We start from the raw sequence: 19,409 nt of genomic DNA, 5'->3' as shown, positions 1-19,409 counted from the left end.
TTCACAAACCTAAAGCAGATGTCATGATAACATTGAGATTTGCCACGAATGGGTTAGGGTAGACCAAACATATAATGTGTTTCAGGTGACCTGGAGGGGCTGTGCGTCTACCTCCGAGACAGACGCACTTCCTGCGACGTCCACTGCCATAGCCTGCCTATATAAACCCCCATAGACGGACTTCTCCTGAAGCACTCACACAGTTTGCAAAGCGCAAAAGCTCCAGACTTTCCCTCCCTCTCTCCAATCCGTTACTGAGGCTTTCGAGGTGTCACAGCCTTGGCAACGCAGGCAACAGGGTACCGCTGCGCAAGAAAAGGTAGGACCAAAGACTGTGTGAATGAATGTCACTGGTATTTCTGTATTATAAAGTAGTACGTCTAAAGCATGTCTTTTTTTTTTTTTGTAATTGCAATGCATCTTATTTGTGCGCACCACAACAACGCTTAAAGTTTGTCCTCGTGTTTTCTTTTCAGATCACTCCTAGACCCGGGATATTGCGCCCGCAGTTTCCTAAAACCGAACATGAAACCTGAGTTATTTGCAGTAGACTTAATACTGCTGTGCTTATCTTGCGGAGCAAGTGCATTGGCAACGACTATTCCTGCTGTCTCCACGTTCTTGCCTGCCGCCAATTTCACCAATCTTGGCGCAGCGCACAGCTATGGGTCCGATATCACGACTATTTCTAAAAGCAGGAGGAAGCGTTATATTAGTCAGAACGACATGCTCGCTATTCTTGACTACCATAACAAAGTAAGAGGGAAGGTGTTTCCCCCAGCGTCCAATATGGAATACATGGTGAGTGAAAGCTTTCCTTCAAACTGAATTATTTTTTAATTTTCCAGTCAATGCAATTCTTGGATCCATGTAGCATATACCTCCTCTAATGTTTCATTATTATGTTCACTGGTCTGGAAGTGACCAAAGTGCATGCATTAAGTATAATCTTTAATGATGGAGAATCTGATTTTTATAGCTGCAGTTTTGCACAGAAGTAAAGTGACACATTTCTTGAAGTTTCTTGCCACCTTGAGCTGTTAAGCAGATTGCAATACAGGAGACCACCAAAGTAGTCACTTCCGAAGGAAGAGGGGTCATGTATAATACCAGTAGCCTGCTGGCGAGTAACATGGAGAGAGCTGTCGTGGCCCCTTGATGGAAACGTCTAAATCAGAGTTTTAATTTCACCATATTTCAGCCCCAAAATAAAATGTGGAGGTGTGAAGCAGTATAATGCTAGTTTTCCTTTTGAATGGTTGTTCCAGCAACTGTTTCAGACGAATGAGCTGACATATTTCCATTGATAAAATTGGCAGCGTCTCCATCCTCTATAGCTGAACTGGCAATAAGATGACAAAATGACTGTAGAATGAAGTAATCGGAGGCAGTCTCCTCATTTCTCCAGTCGCAGTCCATTCCCCACGAAACCATACATGAGTGTGACTGTTGACAAGTTTGGGTATCTGGTATTCTTAAAGCGATGCTGTCCAACTCCCTGTCTATTCGGTGAAAGAGCGACATCGGACACTAGGCAACTAACTCTGATTTGATGGATGACTTTTGTGTCTTGCCATGGCAATGCCTGTAACAGAGCTATGAACTCAAGTGCTGACTCTTATGTCACATCTCACTGCTGAATGAGAATCTAGTGGTGATATTTTCAGTTATGTGATGGGTTTCCATGTTCCCTGTGTGTGTAGGTGTGGGACGACACCCTTGCTAAGACGGCCGAGGACTGGGCTCATGCCTGCATGTGGGAGCACGGGCCACCTCACCTCCTCAGGTTCCTGGGTCAAAACCTCTCCGTCAGGACAGGACGGTGAGTGACCTTTGACTCCCCCCAGCCCCCCCTCCCCGACATCTGCTGCTCCTCTGAGGGATGACTCTCTCTCTCTCTCTCTCAGCAGTCATGGTCGTTGCCTTGCCGCCCCCTTCTTCTTTCTCCTAAAGGTTTTTGCACTGTGACCCGGTGACTGCTTGAGGAATGCTCCTGTGACCATTCAAATAAACACAAGTTGTGCTTTCAGCCATGACCCCTGAGGACAAAGGCGCATCCCTTTAGTGGGTCTTGACTTTCCATTTGGAAACACAGGGCACCTTCATATGTTCCTTTTTCGATTTTATTGAGGAACAACATGAGACTCAAGGGAATACAGCTTATTCTGACTATTCCTTGTGACTCGCTGAGAGTTCTACAGTGAGGTTATTTCCTAACAAATCTACAGGATCTAAGTAGTAATACCATTTTGTTGACTTACATAAATGTAGAAACAATTATTTAATTAGTTTATATAGTTTGACTAACTTTTCTGTGAATTGGAATTCACTGAATGCACTGCACTGTCAGCATTTTCCAGTGCAGAGCGTGTTTGAATATCTTACAAATAAACCTTGAATTCATTGCTGTTTGGCTGCAAACCCTGAAGCTCTGGGGCATCTTCAAAATGCCCACGTTGATGTGCTGAAATGTGGCCAGTTTGTCAATCTTTCATTGTTATTGTGGTCAGAGTAGCGTGAAAAATGTAGCAGATGTTCTAAAAACCATAACAACGACCGTTCATGGTGAGTCTCAGTACACAATGCGACAATGTATATCCTGAAACACCGTAATGACTCTGAAATTTGAAAGAAAAAAAATCCAATCGAATTCACAAGATATATTAAAACAAAGTTCGTGGCAAGTTACTAGATTTCAATGACTGTTTGAGGAAACAGAAACACCTTGAAGGGTATTGAAAACCTCAAACGCTTCACCCACAGAATCAGGATTGAGATTAGAACCCAAAAGCTTCTTAATTCAAGATCTCATTTTTCTTAAAATATATTGACAAATGACAAATCAGACGTAATCAAGGTTTGAATCTCAGCCTGTATATTAGTTCCTTATCACCAGTTGTGACAAGTTGTGCAGTGTAGTTTTCTGAACATGTCTGTCTTCTGTTCACAGCTATCGATCCATTCTCCAGCTGGTGAAGCCGTGGTACGATGAGGTCAAAGATTATACTTTTCCATACCCCCGTGACTGCAACCCTCGATGCCCTCTCAAATGCTACGGGCCCATGTGTACCCATTACACACAGGTACAAAGACAACAATCGGCATTACATGTAACACTGTTGAGCTGATGTAACTATGGCATTAACTGGCTGTCTTTTTTTTTTTGGCAGATGGTGTGGGCAACATCCAACAAAGTTGGCTGCGCTGTTCACACGTGCCATAACATGAATGTATGGGGTTCAGTGTGGAAACGGGCAACGTATTTGGTTTGCAACTACTCACCCAAGTAAGTACGGCCGATCTTGTATGGTGTTAATTACATGCTGTAAGGAAGCCCGTTGTTTCTAATGAACCTGCTAACCTTATGACGATGTGGTGACGGCAAGCTTAACCCCGACACAGGCGGCTCTGTTCTGTGCCGAGTTGTGAAATGCCACCCATGTTGCTGGGAGATTCAGATAACCTCGATACAAGCCTGTGAACTGGTACCGCATTACCAAAGCTCAGAAGAGCCACGAAACAGAAGAATCAAAGCCTGTTTGGACTTGTGACTGACTTGTGACCTAGGTTCTTTAATCCCACTTGTTTGAGACATATGCGAGAGTAACAGGCTCGGGACATTGATGACCTATTTTAGTTTGCCAAATGAAAAAAAAAGCCACAAGTCTGTGAATTTGGATGAGGCTGTCTGCTCTGCAAAAGTCACTGTATGTGAATAACTTGATGCAGCTATGAAACCAGCTGGCACTGACACTAAAAATGTGGCTGGTTTCCATTTATATATTATAAGATGTCCTGACACACATACTGAACATTGATTTCTCATTTGCTGACAAAGTACAGATTGCTAAATAAGTGATATTCTGCTCTGGACAAAACAATCTCATTGTAATATTATTTAAATTTCATCTCAAGGGTCATTTGGTATCTGTTTTGGAGCTTTCGATCACATCAAATGATCTTCATCAGCAGATAGCTTGTCATTGGATTCCAGATGTTTGGATTTACTTTTTTTCTGAGCACTGTAAGGGCTTCAGATGAAGATCATGTGATATGAGTTAGAACCTCAGCACCGCTACTAAATGGACATTAGGATGGGACTGCACTGCTGTCTCCAATGTCTAGAATGAACATCAATAAACAGTATTCTTTAACTTCTTGGGATTAAGTATCTTGACAACCCACATTCATTCATTCATCATCTTTTACGCCTGCATTTTAGGCATTTTTAGGCAGAATTTGTGTTCTAAAACACGCTCTCTCGTCACCTCCAACTCCATTGACACTGTAAATGTTTCTGTCCTCCAGGGGTAACTGGATTGGAGAGGCTCCCTACAAAGTAGGAGTACCCTGCTCCGCCTGCCCCCCCAGCTACGGGGGCTCCTGCAGCAACAACATGTGCTTTCCCGCTCTCAAGACAAACTACCTGCACTGGTTCAAATAAACACAGGTTTCCTCTTGACATAAGCTGACAACCTACAGTACCACAGAGACATTATTTTAATCCCGTAAAGATTTGCACAAAAAGTCTTGGATCACACTATTTTGTATATATGGGCTTTATTTAAAGACACAAACATACATTTGAAGGCAGCGAACGATTTTGATGACTTGTACATAAACTGTAAATGAATTTGTTACATGGCTATTTTCTAATTGATGAAATAATAATTTATGTATAGAATGGGTCCTTAGACACAGAATATACTATATGTGGTGCTGCAAATTTCACTGTTCGTTTACCATTGACAATGTGGTAATTAAGGACATAACACGATCATAGCTGCTCATACCTGCTCACTTTGGTGCTACGGGCATCACACCTCCATGTCGTGTGCTCTGCCTTCACAGGAATGTTGTGATATAAAGATCAAAGCTTCTGACCTCAGAGGGTAAAACCTACACTGTCAGTGTCAACTTTGACATCATACTCAACTCTATTGCAATTTCCATTTGTGTCCTGCAACACATTGTTGCCGAAAAGTGCACTTACTATTAATGCTAGCATAGATGACGCCTCTGTTAGTCTGAGCAGTTTAAATCCGTGCAGATTGGTTTTGTTACATAGCAAATGTTTCACAGGTTTCATTTATACTTGTATTATTATTCATACAATAATATTCATGTTGAAGAAGCACACGCAATAAATCAAGCCCACATATCTGTTTTATAGTCATATTTGTACGCGGTGTATTGGTATATTTTATACCAATATATTGATTTATAGGACAAATCCATTGTTTATATTTTGTTATGATCACTGATGTAGTTTGGTTTTTTGGAGTTAGGCACTTAATTTTGAAAAAAAATCTGAAATACCAGGATTTGTTTTGTTTTGTACATGTAGATAATCATTATACCTTGACTATCCTAAAAAAAGTATACTGTAAGTTATTCATTTTTATATGGGAAAATATTTAATTGATACAATTTTGTATTGTTTGTAAAAGGATTGTAAATATATCTGAATGATTAAAAAGTACTGAATGTGGTTCATTTGCATGTCAGCTTTTATAATGTTGAAGGAAATTGACTATAATGTTTTGTAACTTGGTACATTTGAACCAAGCACTAGCGTTATATATCGACAAGCGAATGCCTCAACGTTTTTAATTTTAGCAAATGTGTCAGAGTCTCTTTTCCAATCGGGACAGTTTCTGAGAAGGACATGATCCAAACTGAAGTGGGAGATGATGCTTTACAAAATGGGAACATTTACCGCACTGACTGTATTTAAATCAACAACAAGCTATTTATGCAATGAACTGAGCTTTCCCTGTTGTGACTTGTATTTTTAATAAAATGGTGTATTTTGATTGTGTCCCTTTATATTCTTTAGAGCTGCTCTAAACAATAAAGTTGTTCTTTATGCAAGTGTTGCTGACGTTTTGACCTCATCAAACCTTTTCCCTTCACCATGCACTTTGAGTTGTACCAGGCAACCCCCACTCTGCTTTTTTTTACTTTGTTCAACCAATGGCTTTCCTCTGTCCAAATCAGCATCATTGCACTTTGTCTGTGGCTGTGTTGTCTTAGCTCTTCCTAATGTCTGGCCACAGTTTCAATCCAGCTCTTTGATTCTCAGCTTTAATTTTCAGAAAAAAACGGTGCCATTGCAAAGTCCCACATCCTGCATATCAAAGGCTGCGAGGGAGAAGAGAAAACATGGTTGGACTACATCTGAATCCTAATAAGCAAAGGTTGACTTTGGCCCCGTTGGTCCATGTCTACACAAATGAACAGACAACTGACAGGGTTTCAGGGGACCGTCTTGTCTTGAGTTTGTCCAATGAAACCACTGACCTCAGAGGGAGAGACAGGGAGCAGAGTATAATGCTAGAAGCAGAGAGAGGGAGAATGTGCGACACCATCATACATAGAGACTAAATCAAATGTGGCCAAGTTGAAAGACTGTCTGACAGAATTAGATATGTTCTTGCTCTACAGCTTTAAATTTTGTGTGCAGAGGATGATGGAGAAGTTGGTAAGAGGTAGGAATAAACAAAAAAGGGGAACCATACTGTTCTGATGTGCTGGGCAGATGCTGAAGTTTCTATTTCTCCAGCTGGGATTGCAGGATATGGTTCTGGGCGCAGCCTGAATCAAAGTTATATGCATGAGATTTACAGGTTTCCAAACAATCAAATTAAACCTTGCATTAGTTCGAGCAGAAAACGTCTTTGAAACATTTGCTGCACTGCAATGCGCTTTGGCAGGTTGGAATACAATGCCTCACATTTTCATGCCAAACTTTGTGAAGCGGGACGTTTTTTAAACCATTTCCTGCACTTTTTTTAAGAAGCGTCATCTACGCAAACCAGCACAGTCCCTGGAAACAACCACCAGAGAGGTTTTTGAGGAACATATTAGTATGCATGGGAAAAATCCTTCTGTCTGAGCCAAATGCCTGAGCCAGAGCTCAGGCACACCATGAGCAGGATGCTGCTGCTGACATTTAGCTGGCTTATCCATCAGTGGCAGAGGCAGAGCAAAGGTTAAAGATATGGATTTGGGTTGAGATGAAAGTAGCCTGTGATGGTACCCTATCACCACAATGTCAACTGAAACTTGTTTTTTTTTTCTTCAGCTGACACTTGTACTTCTTTCAGATCTCATATTTCCCCTTAATTTCAACTACATACTCTCACTACTCCAACTCACACAACCTCCACAGTTCATACACAACTTGTTCCAACAGCTTTTCAGCCCACGCACTTGAACTGCCTTCAACACTTGCACATCAACTGCCTTGTCAACTGCTTTCCTCTCTTACTCATCAAATGATAATCCATCTGCTTTAATTTCATTCTTTACAAATGACATTTCAACTGCTTTTACAATGTAACACTAGAATGACATTTCAAACCCGTTCAGGGTTCATAAAAAAAACTTCAGCTCGTTTAACTTCCACAACTTCCACTGTTCATCCGCAATTCATTTCAATCTGCACTGAGCTGACTTGAAGACCAAGAAGAGGGAGAGAGGAACGCAATCAGAAAGACAGGAAGAAGAAACAGAGATTTCCAGTCTCCAGTTGCTGCAGCAATAAATCCTATTCAACTAGTTTATGCTATCAGCCAGTGCCAACACCCACTGAGGCCACGATGATGCATCTGCAGCTCATCCGAATGTGTACCACTTTTCCTAATAACACACGTGAATTACTGACCTGTCGGATAAACTGTTATTGCTAAAACAGTTTTGCCTCCCTCAAGTGTGAAGGTGGTGAATCGTTTATTTGGAAAGAAGATGGAGACTTCGCAAGGACTACGGCAGGGTGATAGATTATTAACAGGCAGAGGGTGAGGTTGGGGGAGTCAGTTTACAAAATGTACAAGCAGCCATCCAATTCTAATAATGGTGAGAAGTGTGAGATCGAGTTTGAGTGAGTACAATGCTGAAAAAGGGGGATAAATCTTTTGTAGAGGGAGCTTGTTAATAGTTAGAGGCTCGCTGATGTTTGCTGTGCAGCTGCAGAACAATCTCCTCTCCTCTCCTCTCCTCTCTGTACTCTACAACCTCTCTGCCCTCCCTGACTAAAAGCACTGAATGGTTGACAACTTGGCCTCTCTGTACCTCGAGGGGGACATTGGGACTTCTTTTTAATTCATTGCATTTTTTCTCTGTTGGAAGCACAACAGCTATGTTTATTTTGCTCCCATTGCAGCCCAACCATCTGAAATGTAGCCTGTCCTCAAACCTCCCCAGAATCTATCACTGGGACCACAGTTTGAGGACATCTGAATGGAGCTGGAGTTAATGCTCAATGTAGAAAAGAGCTGCAAAGGCTGCTGTGCATAGCACACACAATAGGAAATTACCTTTACAAAACAAGATCAACTCATGGTCCACCTGTTTGCTTTTTCTGGAGCTTTTGGCCACACACATCACACGCTCTTCATCAGCAGATAGTGTTATCTCGTTCCAAGGCCAAGACTTTCAAACTCACCAAATTACCTTCATATTTATTTTTTATTTGGATGAAAGAGAACATATGGGATGTGTATGTAATGTCATTTAAAATATAATGTTTATGTATTGGCAGGATGTTTAGTAGAAGACAGTTGCATCAAACATGCATGCATGTACATGTATCAGCATTTTATGTTATCATAATCGTCATTATTATGGCCACTTGGCCACTTTTTTACATATTGCAGTGAAAACATCCACAGATAATTGTGATAATAACTTTTAAACTGGAAGGCAAACTTGCTACTTATATTCATAACTCTGACATGTGCTTAGGTCAGGCAGGAGTAAGTTGACATTATGTGTTTCCCAGAGACTGATGTCAGCTACTTGAAGTATCTTTTGGGATCTCCTCAAATGTTAATGTGTTCATGTTAAAACACTTTCGTAACCATAAATCTCTCGGGGCAGCAGAGTTAACTGCAGGGCTCGTTTTTCTGCACTGCTTCTTTTGAGTTGGATTCCCTTACTTCAAACAAGGAGTAAAAAATAACGTTTTTTAGATACACAAGTCATTTGCGGTGTCTCATGTGACTATTTTGGTCTATAATAGTGTTGATTTAGGAGAGTGCCGCCATAACATGTGGGGGAATATTCATTTATCCCACGTTTTCATGGTGGAATTTACATGTATTCCCTATGCTAGTAACGTGCTGATGCTTCATCCATAAGCCACAATGAAATAAGACTTTTCAGTTTATGTTATGGTCACTTTTCTCGTCTAGTGACTTTTCTGTGGCAAAGTAAGTTCATCACATGCTCTAGTAAAATACATATAAAGCATATCTGGCATACTTCAGTGTAGATATTACATTTTACGACGACGAATGACGTAAGCTGCTGCAACATAGTAAAATTGTATAGTCTGTATTCAAAGTAATGACATGCTTTTAACCCAAAATGTCCGACCCTGGCACTGTTTATCTCCACCACAGTGGATATAAGAATAAGTCTACAGTATGTCCAACCCTGAGACAGACTGGACTTGACCCTTCTGTTGAAGTCCAAGAATATAAACTGAGGCAAAGGTCGCTCGTGTTCGGTGTTTGCCCTCCATATCCTGCTGTCGTCTTTGTCTTGGATGGAGCCACGTTTGCCTCCTTGCGGGGCCTAGCAGGGACTTCAGACAAACGACATCCTGCAGCTGCAGGCCAAAATCAATGTCCTCGGAAGCACAGCGCTGCATAATCAGATAGGCTTTTCTCCTTCACTCTCTTCTCTCTTTTATACCTGTAGTCCACAAGCTCACAGGGGGCTTTGATGCTCGACTGGCTTATAGAACATTTACCTCGTTGTACTCATGGTGTATTGTAGCATTACATGATTCCTTCTAATGGGATATTCTGTACAAAGACAAGACATTCACAAATGTGTGTCTCTTCTGTTACCTTAACTCATGAAAACAAACTTAACTCATATTTATGACAAAGTGAAAGAAAAAGTGTTTTGAAATGTGTCAAACCAGCCCACATATCAAATCCAAGAGAGGGCATGGTTTTTTCATGCTCTCCAGAAGACAGTCGGCATTTGGCATTATTGGGAAATTTCTTGGTTAGCACCACCAGCAGCTATCCATTCAGCATAGAGAAGCAAAGACCACTCTGAAATAAGGCGATAGGAGTTTCTGATAGAGTTACTTAATTCAAACATCTGCAAAATAAGACATAAAACAGGGGGAGTTTGGTACTGAAGGTTACAGCAAGCTGAACCTGACATCTAGTGGTTATGTGAACAGTGTGCTACAGTAGTCTGAATCTATTAACTTCTGTTCAGGAGGATAAACACAAGTGTAATTCAAGGACTGCTGCACATCATATGATGATACTGTAGGTTAGATTATCTTTAATTTGTCACAGACAGCACTGTGGAAAACACACAGAAGTATACACACAATAATACTTGCACGTAAATGATGTTTCATGAGGAGGATATTGAGTTGATAGAAGGAGAACGTGTGAACGTGCAGGTAAAATTAAACATGACAGATTTTACATACAAAGATCAACTTCATATCAAGATAAACATTACAGTTGATGCATTGTTCAAGATCGAACAATCAAGCAGTATATAAAATAATAACAATAAGCTCCTTCACCATCTACAATGTAAAAACACATTTTATAAATTGTACACATTAATGAATTAGTAACAATAATCCAGTGATATAATTTAACATTAATCAGGGTCATTTTCCCACAAAATTAGTACTTTTACTTTTGATACTACTTTTACCAAAGTACAATTTAGAATTTCATTTTTAATGGCGTATATTTACCTCGTGGTATTTGTACTTTGACTTAAGTTAATGTATCCTTTACTTAAGTAAAAGTACAAAAACCCCTTCAATATTGAACATCGTGAACATTAACACAACAGGGAGACAAGACATTTGAACCCAAGCCAACAATAGATTAACAGGATTTTTTTTATTTTAAAGGCAACATTCAATGTTGTGGTATTAACTCTACAGTAACACATGTGAACCAAACACAGAGCAACTTACAGCACATTTTCCTCACAGATGCATTGGCATCTCTTCACCACAAGGGGGTAGAGGCAGACAAACTAAGCCCAACAGACCTGAAGTAGATATCTGAGGCAGCCTTCTGCTGAACACTGCTGATAATGTCACAAAAGCAATGAATCATGTAGAACGTCTGCCAAATGACCCTGATGCTCTTCACTCCCAACTCCGTGACCTCAATCCAGCTCAACCAGAACCATTAGGGAGCAGCGTGCCAGATAACGTGGGCCAACGAAAAGTGTTCTTCAAGTGTGTTTGAAGTGTGAGGCTACTGTTGTATGGATGCCGAGTCTGGCTCTGTTGATGCATTCTGCTGGGTTCATGGGGTTTTTTCGCAGAACCTGAATAGAGGATGTACCAAATGGAGCATCTGGACCTGTGGCTCAACCATGACTGTGTGGGTAAGATAGAAAGAGCAAGGGAGGGGGTAACAGTGAGAGAGGGAGAGGGGGGAAAGTGTGTGTAGACAGGTAGAGAGGTCAGGTATAAAAAAAAAAGAAAAATGTGAAATATTTAGACTGACAGCAAAGAAATAGAAATAGAAGGGATGAAAGGGAGAACTCTCAAGAAAGGCTGTTAACACGAGAAGCCCAAGCATGAAATCATTTATATTGCTCTACCGCAGCCACAAATAGTGTATATTTACTGGCAGGCATTGTAATAAACATTAATCAGAGAATGTCTTGTCTCTTACAGATGGCTTGACCTAAATTACCACACTGTAAATCATCCAAATCCCTGAGCAGTTGGTAAATATTTCCTTATCCACACAATTTCATTTTATAGTCAGGGTCAGAGACATGCTCTTACAGTCAGTCTTTGTGTATTTCAGTCTTAACCTTAATGTAATATAAGTCATGTCATATCCCAAGCCCATAAAACTTATTTTGAGTCTTTAAAATAATTGCATGTTTTATGTATTGACTCATATATTTATGTCATGATGGCAAACCAACACACACACATGCACCATGTCACTCACCTCTCCTCTCACTCTTACTGTCAAACACACACACACACACACACACACACACACACACACACACACACACACGCACACACATTCTTCCTCCCTGTCACAGACACATCTAAATGTAGAGCAGCATTAATTCTAGAGCAGATGAATGAGTTTTTTCGGCGGTGCTTCCCTCATGGGAGTTACAGCGTTGCTATTTCAGCTGTAGGGTAAGATGGAGGGAGGGGCGGGGGGGGTGCTGCCAGGTCTGACCGCAGAGAGAGGGCCGCTGCTGGGCCTGTGACCGAGGCCCCTGCTACTGACCCAGGGAGCAGACAGTAAACCCTAGGTTTATGGAAGTTCAGAATGCGGTGGGTCCTCAATGTGAGAGCTCTTGTATCACATTCTGTACGTATTCAGAAGTAGGTTAGACAGCAGAGGCCCCCTGGAAGACAGTGTTTTATGTACATCTACGGTGCTCAGTATGCACTGGTGCATCTTAACTAAGGGCAGTAGAATGTAAATTATCAAGTACTGTACCTATATTTTGAGGCACTTGTGCTATTTCAGAGGATGATATTGAAGTTTTTCCTCTACTACATTTAACTGACAGTTAGTGGTTACTTTTTAGATTTTACATAAAAACAACACAATGATGAGCTTATGAAATACAATGCATTGTTAAAGATTAAATGAGTGGTTCCCAACCTTTGTGGCTTGTGACTCTTTACAAACAAACCAACACATAAGAAGTTAGCAATTCCACAAAAGAGACCCCCACTGGGTCACCTGATGGGACCCATAGGTTGGGGACCACTGGACTAACTGAAGTAAGTAAAACTAACTTCACCTCGACAGCTATAGCATTACTGCATCAGTATCAACAACCAAATACTGTAATAAATGATAAACATAAAGCATAATATAGTAATATAATATACGTTTTGATACTTTAAGTATATTTATCTTTACTTTTACGACGTGATTTTGAATACAGGACTTTTACTGTCAGTGGAGTATTCTTACATTGTGGTATTGGTACTTTTACCTAAATGTTGAGTACTTTTTCCACCACTGACTGGAGGATTCTCAAAATCTAGACTGTATTGTATAGTTTTAAGTGCAATGGAATGCCTTGTCTTTTCTCCTCACAATCTACCAAACCATGTTTTCCCAGCTTTCCGGGACCGTGCTGAATGTGAAATATGGCAGAGATCACAAAACTCAAAAATATCCATAACTGAGTGACAGAGCTAACCATTCAGTCCCTGACTCACCTAATGGGTATAAGGCATGAAAACATAAGGGAGTCATGGAAACAAGGGGATTTACTGAAAAATACAGAGCAAAGGTACACATGGTCGGCTTGGCTAGCGTTTGGTTTATTATATTTGTCAGGTAAAATACAAAGATTGTGACGCCCCCAGTGGAAATTAAGTCTGTAAGCAAACACACAGAGGCCTGGTAATTTGCTACTGTTTCCACATGTGCAACAGCCACCGCTGAAAATGACCAGATGACAAAAGACAAAACCTGCCTGTTTTCATTATGGATATTGTACGGTGTTGCAGCGGGAACGGAAACAGTGACGATGAGTTTGGGGATTGGAATTAACAGAGAGTCGGTTTGTGTTTTAATCCCCCTAAGAAGTCACCTGTGAACAGTCAGAATGGGGCCACTTTTGCTTGCAGGCCCCACAGTGGAGGAAGATCTGGTTTAAATGAATGTATTTTTGAACCAAAGCCAGTTAGGGCAACCGTCAGTCAACAACCTTTAAGTACATGTTACTGTTCTGAGGATGAACCACTATCATTAAAACGATTATCATATAAACTACAAATGTTATATACTTATTATAATACTTGAGAAAAAAAAAAGATTGGAATATTACAGACATATTTAAGATCTACTACCACAGACTTTGTGGTGGTTTTGCCTCTTTTTTGTTCTTGTTTTGTGTCGTAATGCATCTTTTTGTGGTGTTGTGTCGACTTGTAGTTGTTTTGAGTCTCTTTGTAGTTCTTTCTCTCCCTGGCATCTCTCCCTGGTTGGTACACCTCTCCCCAGACATTTTTGCATGTAAGGCGGAGGGGGGGTTGCATGTTCTTGCTGGGTAATAGGGACTTTGTGGGCATTTGTGAGTCAAACTTGTCCAGCATTGGTGAAAAAAAAGAAGTTTCTTCTTACAGGCCTTTCTTTACGCACGCACGACCACGAACGCGCACGGAGGTCTTGGCAGGACCGAGTGGGCCGTTTCCAACCTTTTTTTTTTAGGGGCGTGGTCAGGGGCGGCACTCTCCAAGCGCAGCCAAGTTAAGGATAAAATGTGGATAAGTGATGCTTTAGCAGCTTTGGTGCAAGAATCCCGAAAGAGGAAAGACCCTCGCTCTCTCTCTCTCTCTCCCTCTTTTCAAACGGAGTGAAGCGACCACATCACATCTTTGATTTATGTCATATGGCAGCCAGCGACAGTCATCACCGCTCCACCTGAGCTCTGCTCAACTTACTTTGAAGGCGGACTTTTTTTTTTTCCTCTTTGCTGCTGAAGTTTTCTCACAGCCAGATCTCTGTCAGGATCTCAAGAAGCGGGCTGCATTCCAATTCATTAAAGGTAAATTATTTCCTAAGTCTACCTTAAATCACACCACTCCATTTCCATTTCAAGCTACATTAGCCTACTCTTCGCGTTTTCCATTAGCTATTGGCACGTTGTATCAGCTTCTGTCAGCGTTGCAGCATGCATACCAAAAACGGGAAATATATGTATGCATGGAGTATTGTGAATTCATTAGCTGCATTGTGCATTCTGTGCAATAAACTACATACAGCTGTACTGCTAAATGTGATTCAATGCCGTATTTATTTTGAGCAGCTCCCAAGCTGTCTTTTTATTAAGGAAAAAAGTCCTCAGGGAAGTTCAACACCAGTCATTTCTTTAATTCACACCTTCACCAGTCATTCCCAGTCTGCCAGCTTTCCCCCAGTGAACTCCATGAGGTTACCCGTGGCGCTGCACCAAACCATGTGTCTGCAAGCCAATGCGGTGTCCTCACCAAGTTCAATATTGACCCAAGTTATTCAGCACATTTGATACACCAGTTCCAATCCTTCCAATAATCCTGTTTTGTTCTCTCCTCTCGACTTCTTTTGCCAGCTCACACTGTAGACGGAGTGTCTTTCTGTGCTGGCTCGCTCCCTGGACCTCGCCATCCACCCTGCCTAAGTTTGAGAGGATAACCATCACCATCCTCACAGTCTCCAGGATGAGGCATGTATCTCCGCGCTGGCTTAGGGACGTGTCCCTGCTCCTGCTGCTCCAGACGGCCACTTCCATGGTGATGCTTCCTAACTCCAGCTGGGAGCAGATTCTGGACAAGTATCTGGACGAGGAGGGGGACTGGTGGGAGGCCAAGCAGAGGGGGAAGAGGGCCATTACCGACGGTGACGCTCAGCTCATCCTGGACCTTCACAACAAGCTCAGAGGCCAGGTTTACCCTCCTTCTTCCAACATGGAGCACATGGTAGGTGGACGGAGGATGCGGAGGTTTTGTCTGTGGACATTGAATCCCATGAAGTAGTGCATATGTCTTCATGCTGTTTATGCGTGTTAAAAACGCTTTGAGCCCATTCTGAACTACATAAGAGTCTTGCACACTTGTGGACCATGTAGCTTAGTGAACTGACCCAGTCACCAGACCGGCTGGCACTTGTCCCTCTTGGCTCACACACACAAGCAGCATGCCAGGTTCTAAGCACCTTCAAAGATGAGGACAGCGCCCCCCCACCACACACACACATACACGTCTGTACCCATGTGACTTTGGTTGTTTTGCCAGAAGAAAAGAATTCCACCAACTTGCCAATGATCACATTACTACTGCGTTTTTCTTTTACTCATGCTGAGAGATTTGTTTGACTTTATCCTTTGGCCATCACGTGTGTGTACAGCGCCAGATCACTTTTCAGAGTGCAATTAGAATCAGAGCACGGCACCGGGGCTTGTTTTACCAGCTGTCTACCCCCCACTAAACACACCCATACACACACACACACAGGCACACCACACCTTCTGTAAGTCAGCGCTCCACAGATCTGGAACTTTTCCAAATACACTACATGTGTAGGCACTGCTTGACCGCCACAGTGCATTGCCACCAACAGTACTTAGGAGGTTGAAAATCAATACAGTGTGCAGAAAGTAATGAGGTTTTATAATCCTTTCATCTCCACTTAAAGAGCTACAGAACAAAAGGCAGTATTATTCGACGGTTAAAGCAAATAAACAGTTCCTGCTGGGGGCAATTGCTGGACTGTGTAATTGTATAATTGAGAGGTTGGACTTGAGGACCCCTTCTGTGTGTGCGTGTATGTGTGTGTGTGTGCGTACATGTACGTGTGTTAAAAGCAGCACTCTGCGTGGCAGGCTTCTGGTTGAGGCACACTCTAGTGGAGAACTGCTGAGCCAGCAGCGCACAGCTCCTTTCTACTGTCTCCTGTTACAGTTTGCAGTTTTTCTTTTAGCTCCTGGGGCACCCAGGGGTGAAGAGGCATGCAACAAGAGGACGTTAGGTGAGATAAAAGAGAGTGAGAGCTGGCAAGGAATACCGTAGGTACATAAAAATAGAGGTGTAAACGTGATAGAGGAGTCGCTCATAGAAAAGCAAAGCAATGAGAGATGGATGGAGGGAAGGACAGAATAGAAAATATAAAGAGTCAAAATCATTTTAAAAAGATGAGATGGTTGAATAGGAGTAATGACAGAGTAAAAGAAAGATGGAGACATTTGGAAGGGGCACAAAGTTAAAAGAGACAATGACTTTTAAAGATACGTGCGGAAATCTTATTTGCAGTTCTATAGATGTCAAAATCTGTCAGGCGAAACACTGCTCAGGTCACAGGGATTGCCAATGATTTTCTGCGCTTTATTTTGAAAGGGGCTCCCTATTTCTCAGATTTTCCTCCAGTCTGTGTTGAACTGCTGTCACCTTTCAGAAACCTCACAGCTGCACTGTACTGGAAGACTTCATAGACATGCTTCCCTGCTCTCCCTACACACCCATGCATGCAGATGCACACACACACACTCACACAAATACCCAAGCGCACATTCATAACAATTTCGCCATCAGCTCTCTTATTGTCTGCCATTGTATTAAACCATAACTGGGCAGACCCTCTGTGGCAATCTTCACAGAAACTCTGAGATAACATCAATTCAAATCCCCATCTTCCCCCCCCCCCTTCATCTGTTTCCTTTTCTTGCCCCCTTTCTCTGCCTCCCTCTCCCTTATCCCTGTGGCTCCGTTCCCATTCTGTCATTATCCAACACGGAGTCCCAAAAAATTCCCTGGATAAGCATTCACACTCCATAGTGATCCACAAAGCTTCAATGCACCTTTAGAAGGGGGGAGAGCAGTTCTGCCTCTCACTCGAATGTTGACCCACAGGTATAAACAGAGAAGTGTCAGCATTTGAAGCGCTGCAAGACAAACAGATGGCATCATGGGAGAAATGGCCCCACCTGCATTGATGTTTAACTTAGCCCTGCGCTCTGGTCTGAGGTGGCAGTGATGTTTGTGGTTTAAGATAAAGCTGTATTGACAGTTTTCTGTTTGGGATGAGTCAGAGTTTTGCTGAAAGCGCCGGCCATTTTAATTTATTGTTGAATAATTTGGCTGTTCAATCAGACAATAATTAAGGTCTAGACTAATAAATTAGCCTTGCATTAACCCAAGATGTTTAATTATGGTAATGTGGACGAGCGAGTGAAATAGACAGCTTAAATGTTAAGAGAAAGTGCTTTAGATTAATAAGATTGCCAAATAAAAATTAATTACCGGACTCCAGTGGCAAAAAAAAATGAAGGAGAGCTGTCTAAACTTCTTTTATCCCCGCAACTTTCTCCTGCAGACTACCTCAGAGCTCACACAGGCCAGCTGGGAGATTGAATCTCTCCAGTGTGTCTTGGGTTTGTCCCTGGGTCAGGTCAGCTGGTTACACCCAGGAAAAACACATCCACTGGTTTTCTCTAGATGTTAAGAGCAGCAGCTGAATATCATAGTAAGAAAACATTTTTGATCCTCTCAAAGACCGTACTGTAGTTCGTATACGTGTGCTCAATTCCACATCCAAGGTCATGCTCCACTGAAGCAAAAGGGACAACAATATCCCAAAATAGCAAAGATGCCACCCGAAAGCTGGAAACTCTCTTGGCCTCACCTGCGCCGGCTGTATCCTGTCCACGGATATCATGGACAGAAGAGGCAAGTGTCCACATTGAACTTGCTTGATGTAATGCCAAGAATGTAGACAGATGGTCTTGCGCACTTATGCACTTATGCGCACTTATAAAGAACACCTTCTACGAATACTTCAGGGAGCGTTGGTCGTAAAATTTTGCAGAGATGCAAAACACATGGAGATCGAATGAGCAAATTCCAATGATCCCACAAATATCTGTGAAGCTCTATGCCCAAGAGGACAACACCCTCAACGTGCATCCTGTCCAGACTGCAATGTCTGTTGGGTTTAGGAGTGACTCAGCTACTTTCTTGGGTTGCTGACATGATGAGCACCAACCACCATTGTTGGTCAGTGAAAAGTGAAAGGGAACTGTGGAAAAAATGACTGCTTGTGTAAAGCTATACTCTAATAGGCTGATATTGTTTATTGTTAAGAATGCTGAAGCGATTATTATTTCCAAGAAATTATAAATCCCAATAGCAGACCAAATCAAGATATCAGGCTACCCTTACCATTACCGGCTCACTTCTGGTGCCCAGTAAGTGAGACAGCTTCCTGATTCAACTCTACAATAATTGGCTACGCTGTTCTGGTCAAACTATGCTCCTGTTATAACATGATAATGGGTGATAATGGTATTCACTGGTTGACAAGGTTCAGACAATGGTCAGCCCCAGGACCTCTGAAGTGAGTTGATGTGGGCTGGAATGTGCTGCATGAAACACTGTTTACTCTATATTGCTGTGGGAAATTAAAGTAGTAGTTTGAGAAGACAATATAGATCATTTTCCCGAGTCACCCCTTTGCCTTTCTGTTTTCTCTCTCTTACACCATCTTATCACATCTCCTCCAATCTCTGCCAGGTTTCTCATGGAATTTATTTATTTTTTTACTCAACGTCAGCTCCTCCAATTCCCATATCTTTCCCCTGCTTTCTTAGTATTTTTCTGCATGCACCATCAACTATGAGCAGGAAACTCAGACTTGCACAGGAAGTACACCTCTGTACCCTTTGGAATGCAACCAGATGACCAAGGAAGAGGAAAAACAATAACCAAAAAACCTGCAAATGAAGTGTCAAGCTAAATACACAATGCTGTGTGCACTGTGCTGAAAGACTTCAGCAGTGGAGGTGTTTTTCTTTTCGGGCCCCCGCAGAAGTGTGGTCAGGGAGTGTGGAGTGTGTGTGTGTGTGTGTGTGTGGGGGGGGGGGGG

At 42.0% G+C, this 19,409-nt stretch overlaps 2 protein-coding genes across 2 annotated transcripts in view; both read left to right on the top strand.

Moving 5' to 3' along the window:
* The first annotated feature begins 218 nt into the window (after positions 1-218).
* pi15a (peptidase inhibitor 15a) lies at positions 219-5,734 on the top strand. Its single transcript, XM_031850343.1, has 6 exons — positions 219-319; positions 477-801; positions 1,704-1,822; positions 2,951-3,083; positions 3,171-3,286; positions 4,309-5,734. Exons 2-6 carry the CDS (start codon positions 526-528, stop codon positions 4,442-4,444), a joined length of 780 nt encoding a protein of 259 aa, XP_031706203.1. The 5' UTR covers positions 219-319; positions 477-525; the 3' UTR covers positions 4,445-5,734.
* Positions 5,735-14,321: 8,587 nt separating this feature from the next.
* crispld1a (cysteine-rich secretory protein LCCL domain containing 1a) overlaps positions 14,322-19,409 on the top strand; it is a 14,795-nt gene continuing 9,707 nt past the window's right edge. Inside the window, exons 1-2 of the mRNA XM_031850425.1 lie at positions 14,322-14,562; positions 15,106-15,472. Coding sequence (XP_031706285.1) covers positions 15,215-15,472 — 258 coding nt within the window. The 5' untranslated portion in view covers positions 14,322-14,562; positions 15,106-15,214. The remainder of the gene's footprint in view (positions 14,563-15,105; positions 15,473-19,409) is intronic.

The sequence above is a fragment of the Anarrhichthys ocellatus genome, unplaced genomic scaffold, assembly GCF_004355925.1.
Source record: "Anarrhichthys ocellatus isolate YVR2014 unplaced genomic scaffold, GSC_Weel_1.0 scaffold10, whole genome shotgun sequence".
In the NCBI taxonomy this organism is placed as follows: domain Eukaryota; kingdom Metazoa; phylum Chordata; class Actinopteri; order Perciformes; family Anarhichadidae; genus Anarrhichthys; species Anarrhichthys ocellatus.
The sequence above is the reverse complement of the archived record's forward strand: the minus strand, read 5'-3'. Positions and strand labels throughout refer to the sequence as shown.

Bases quoted from the DNA above. Each gene is read 5' to 3' on its own strand.
- pi15a (XM_031850343.1), top strand. From the start codon at position 526: ATGAAACCTGAGTTATTTGCAGTAGACTTAATACTGCTGTGCTTATCT. The intron at 1,823-2,950 runs GTGAGTGACCTT...TTCTGTTCACAG, and splicing joins CTCTCCGTCAGGACAGGACG to CTATCGATCCATTCTCCAGC. The intron at 3,084-3,170 runs GTACAAAGACAA...TTTTTTTGGCAG, and splicing joins TGTGTACCCATTACACACAG to ATGGTGTGGGCAACATCCAA.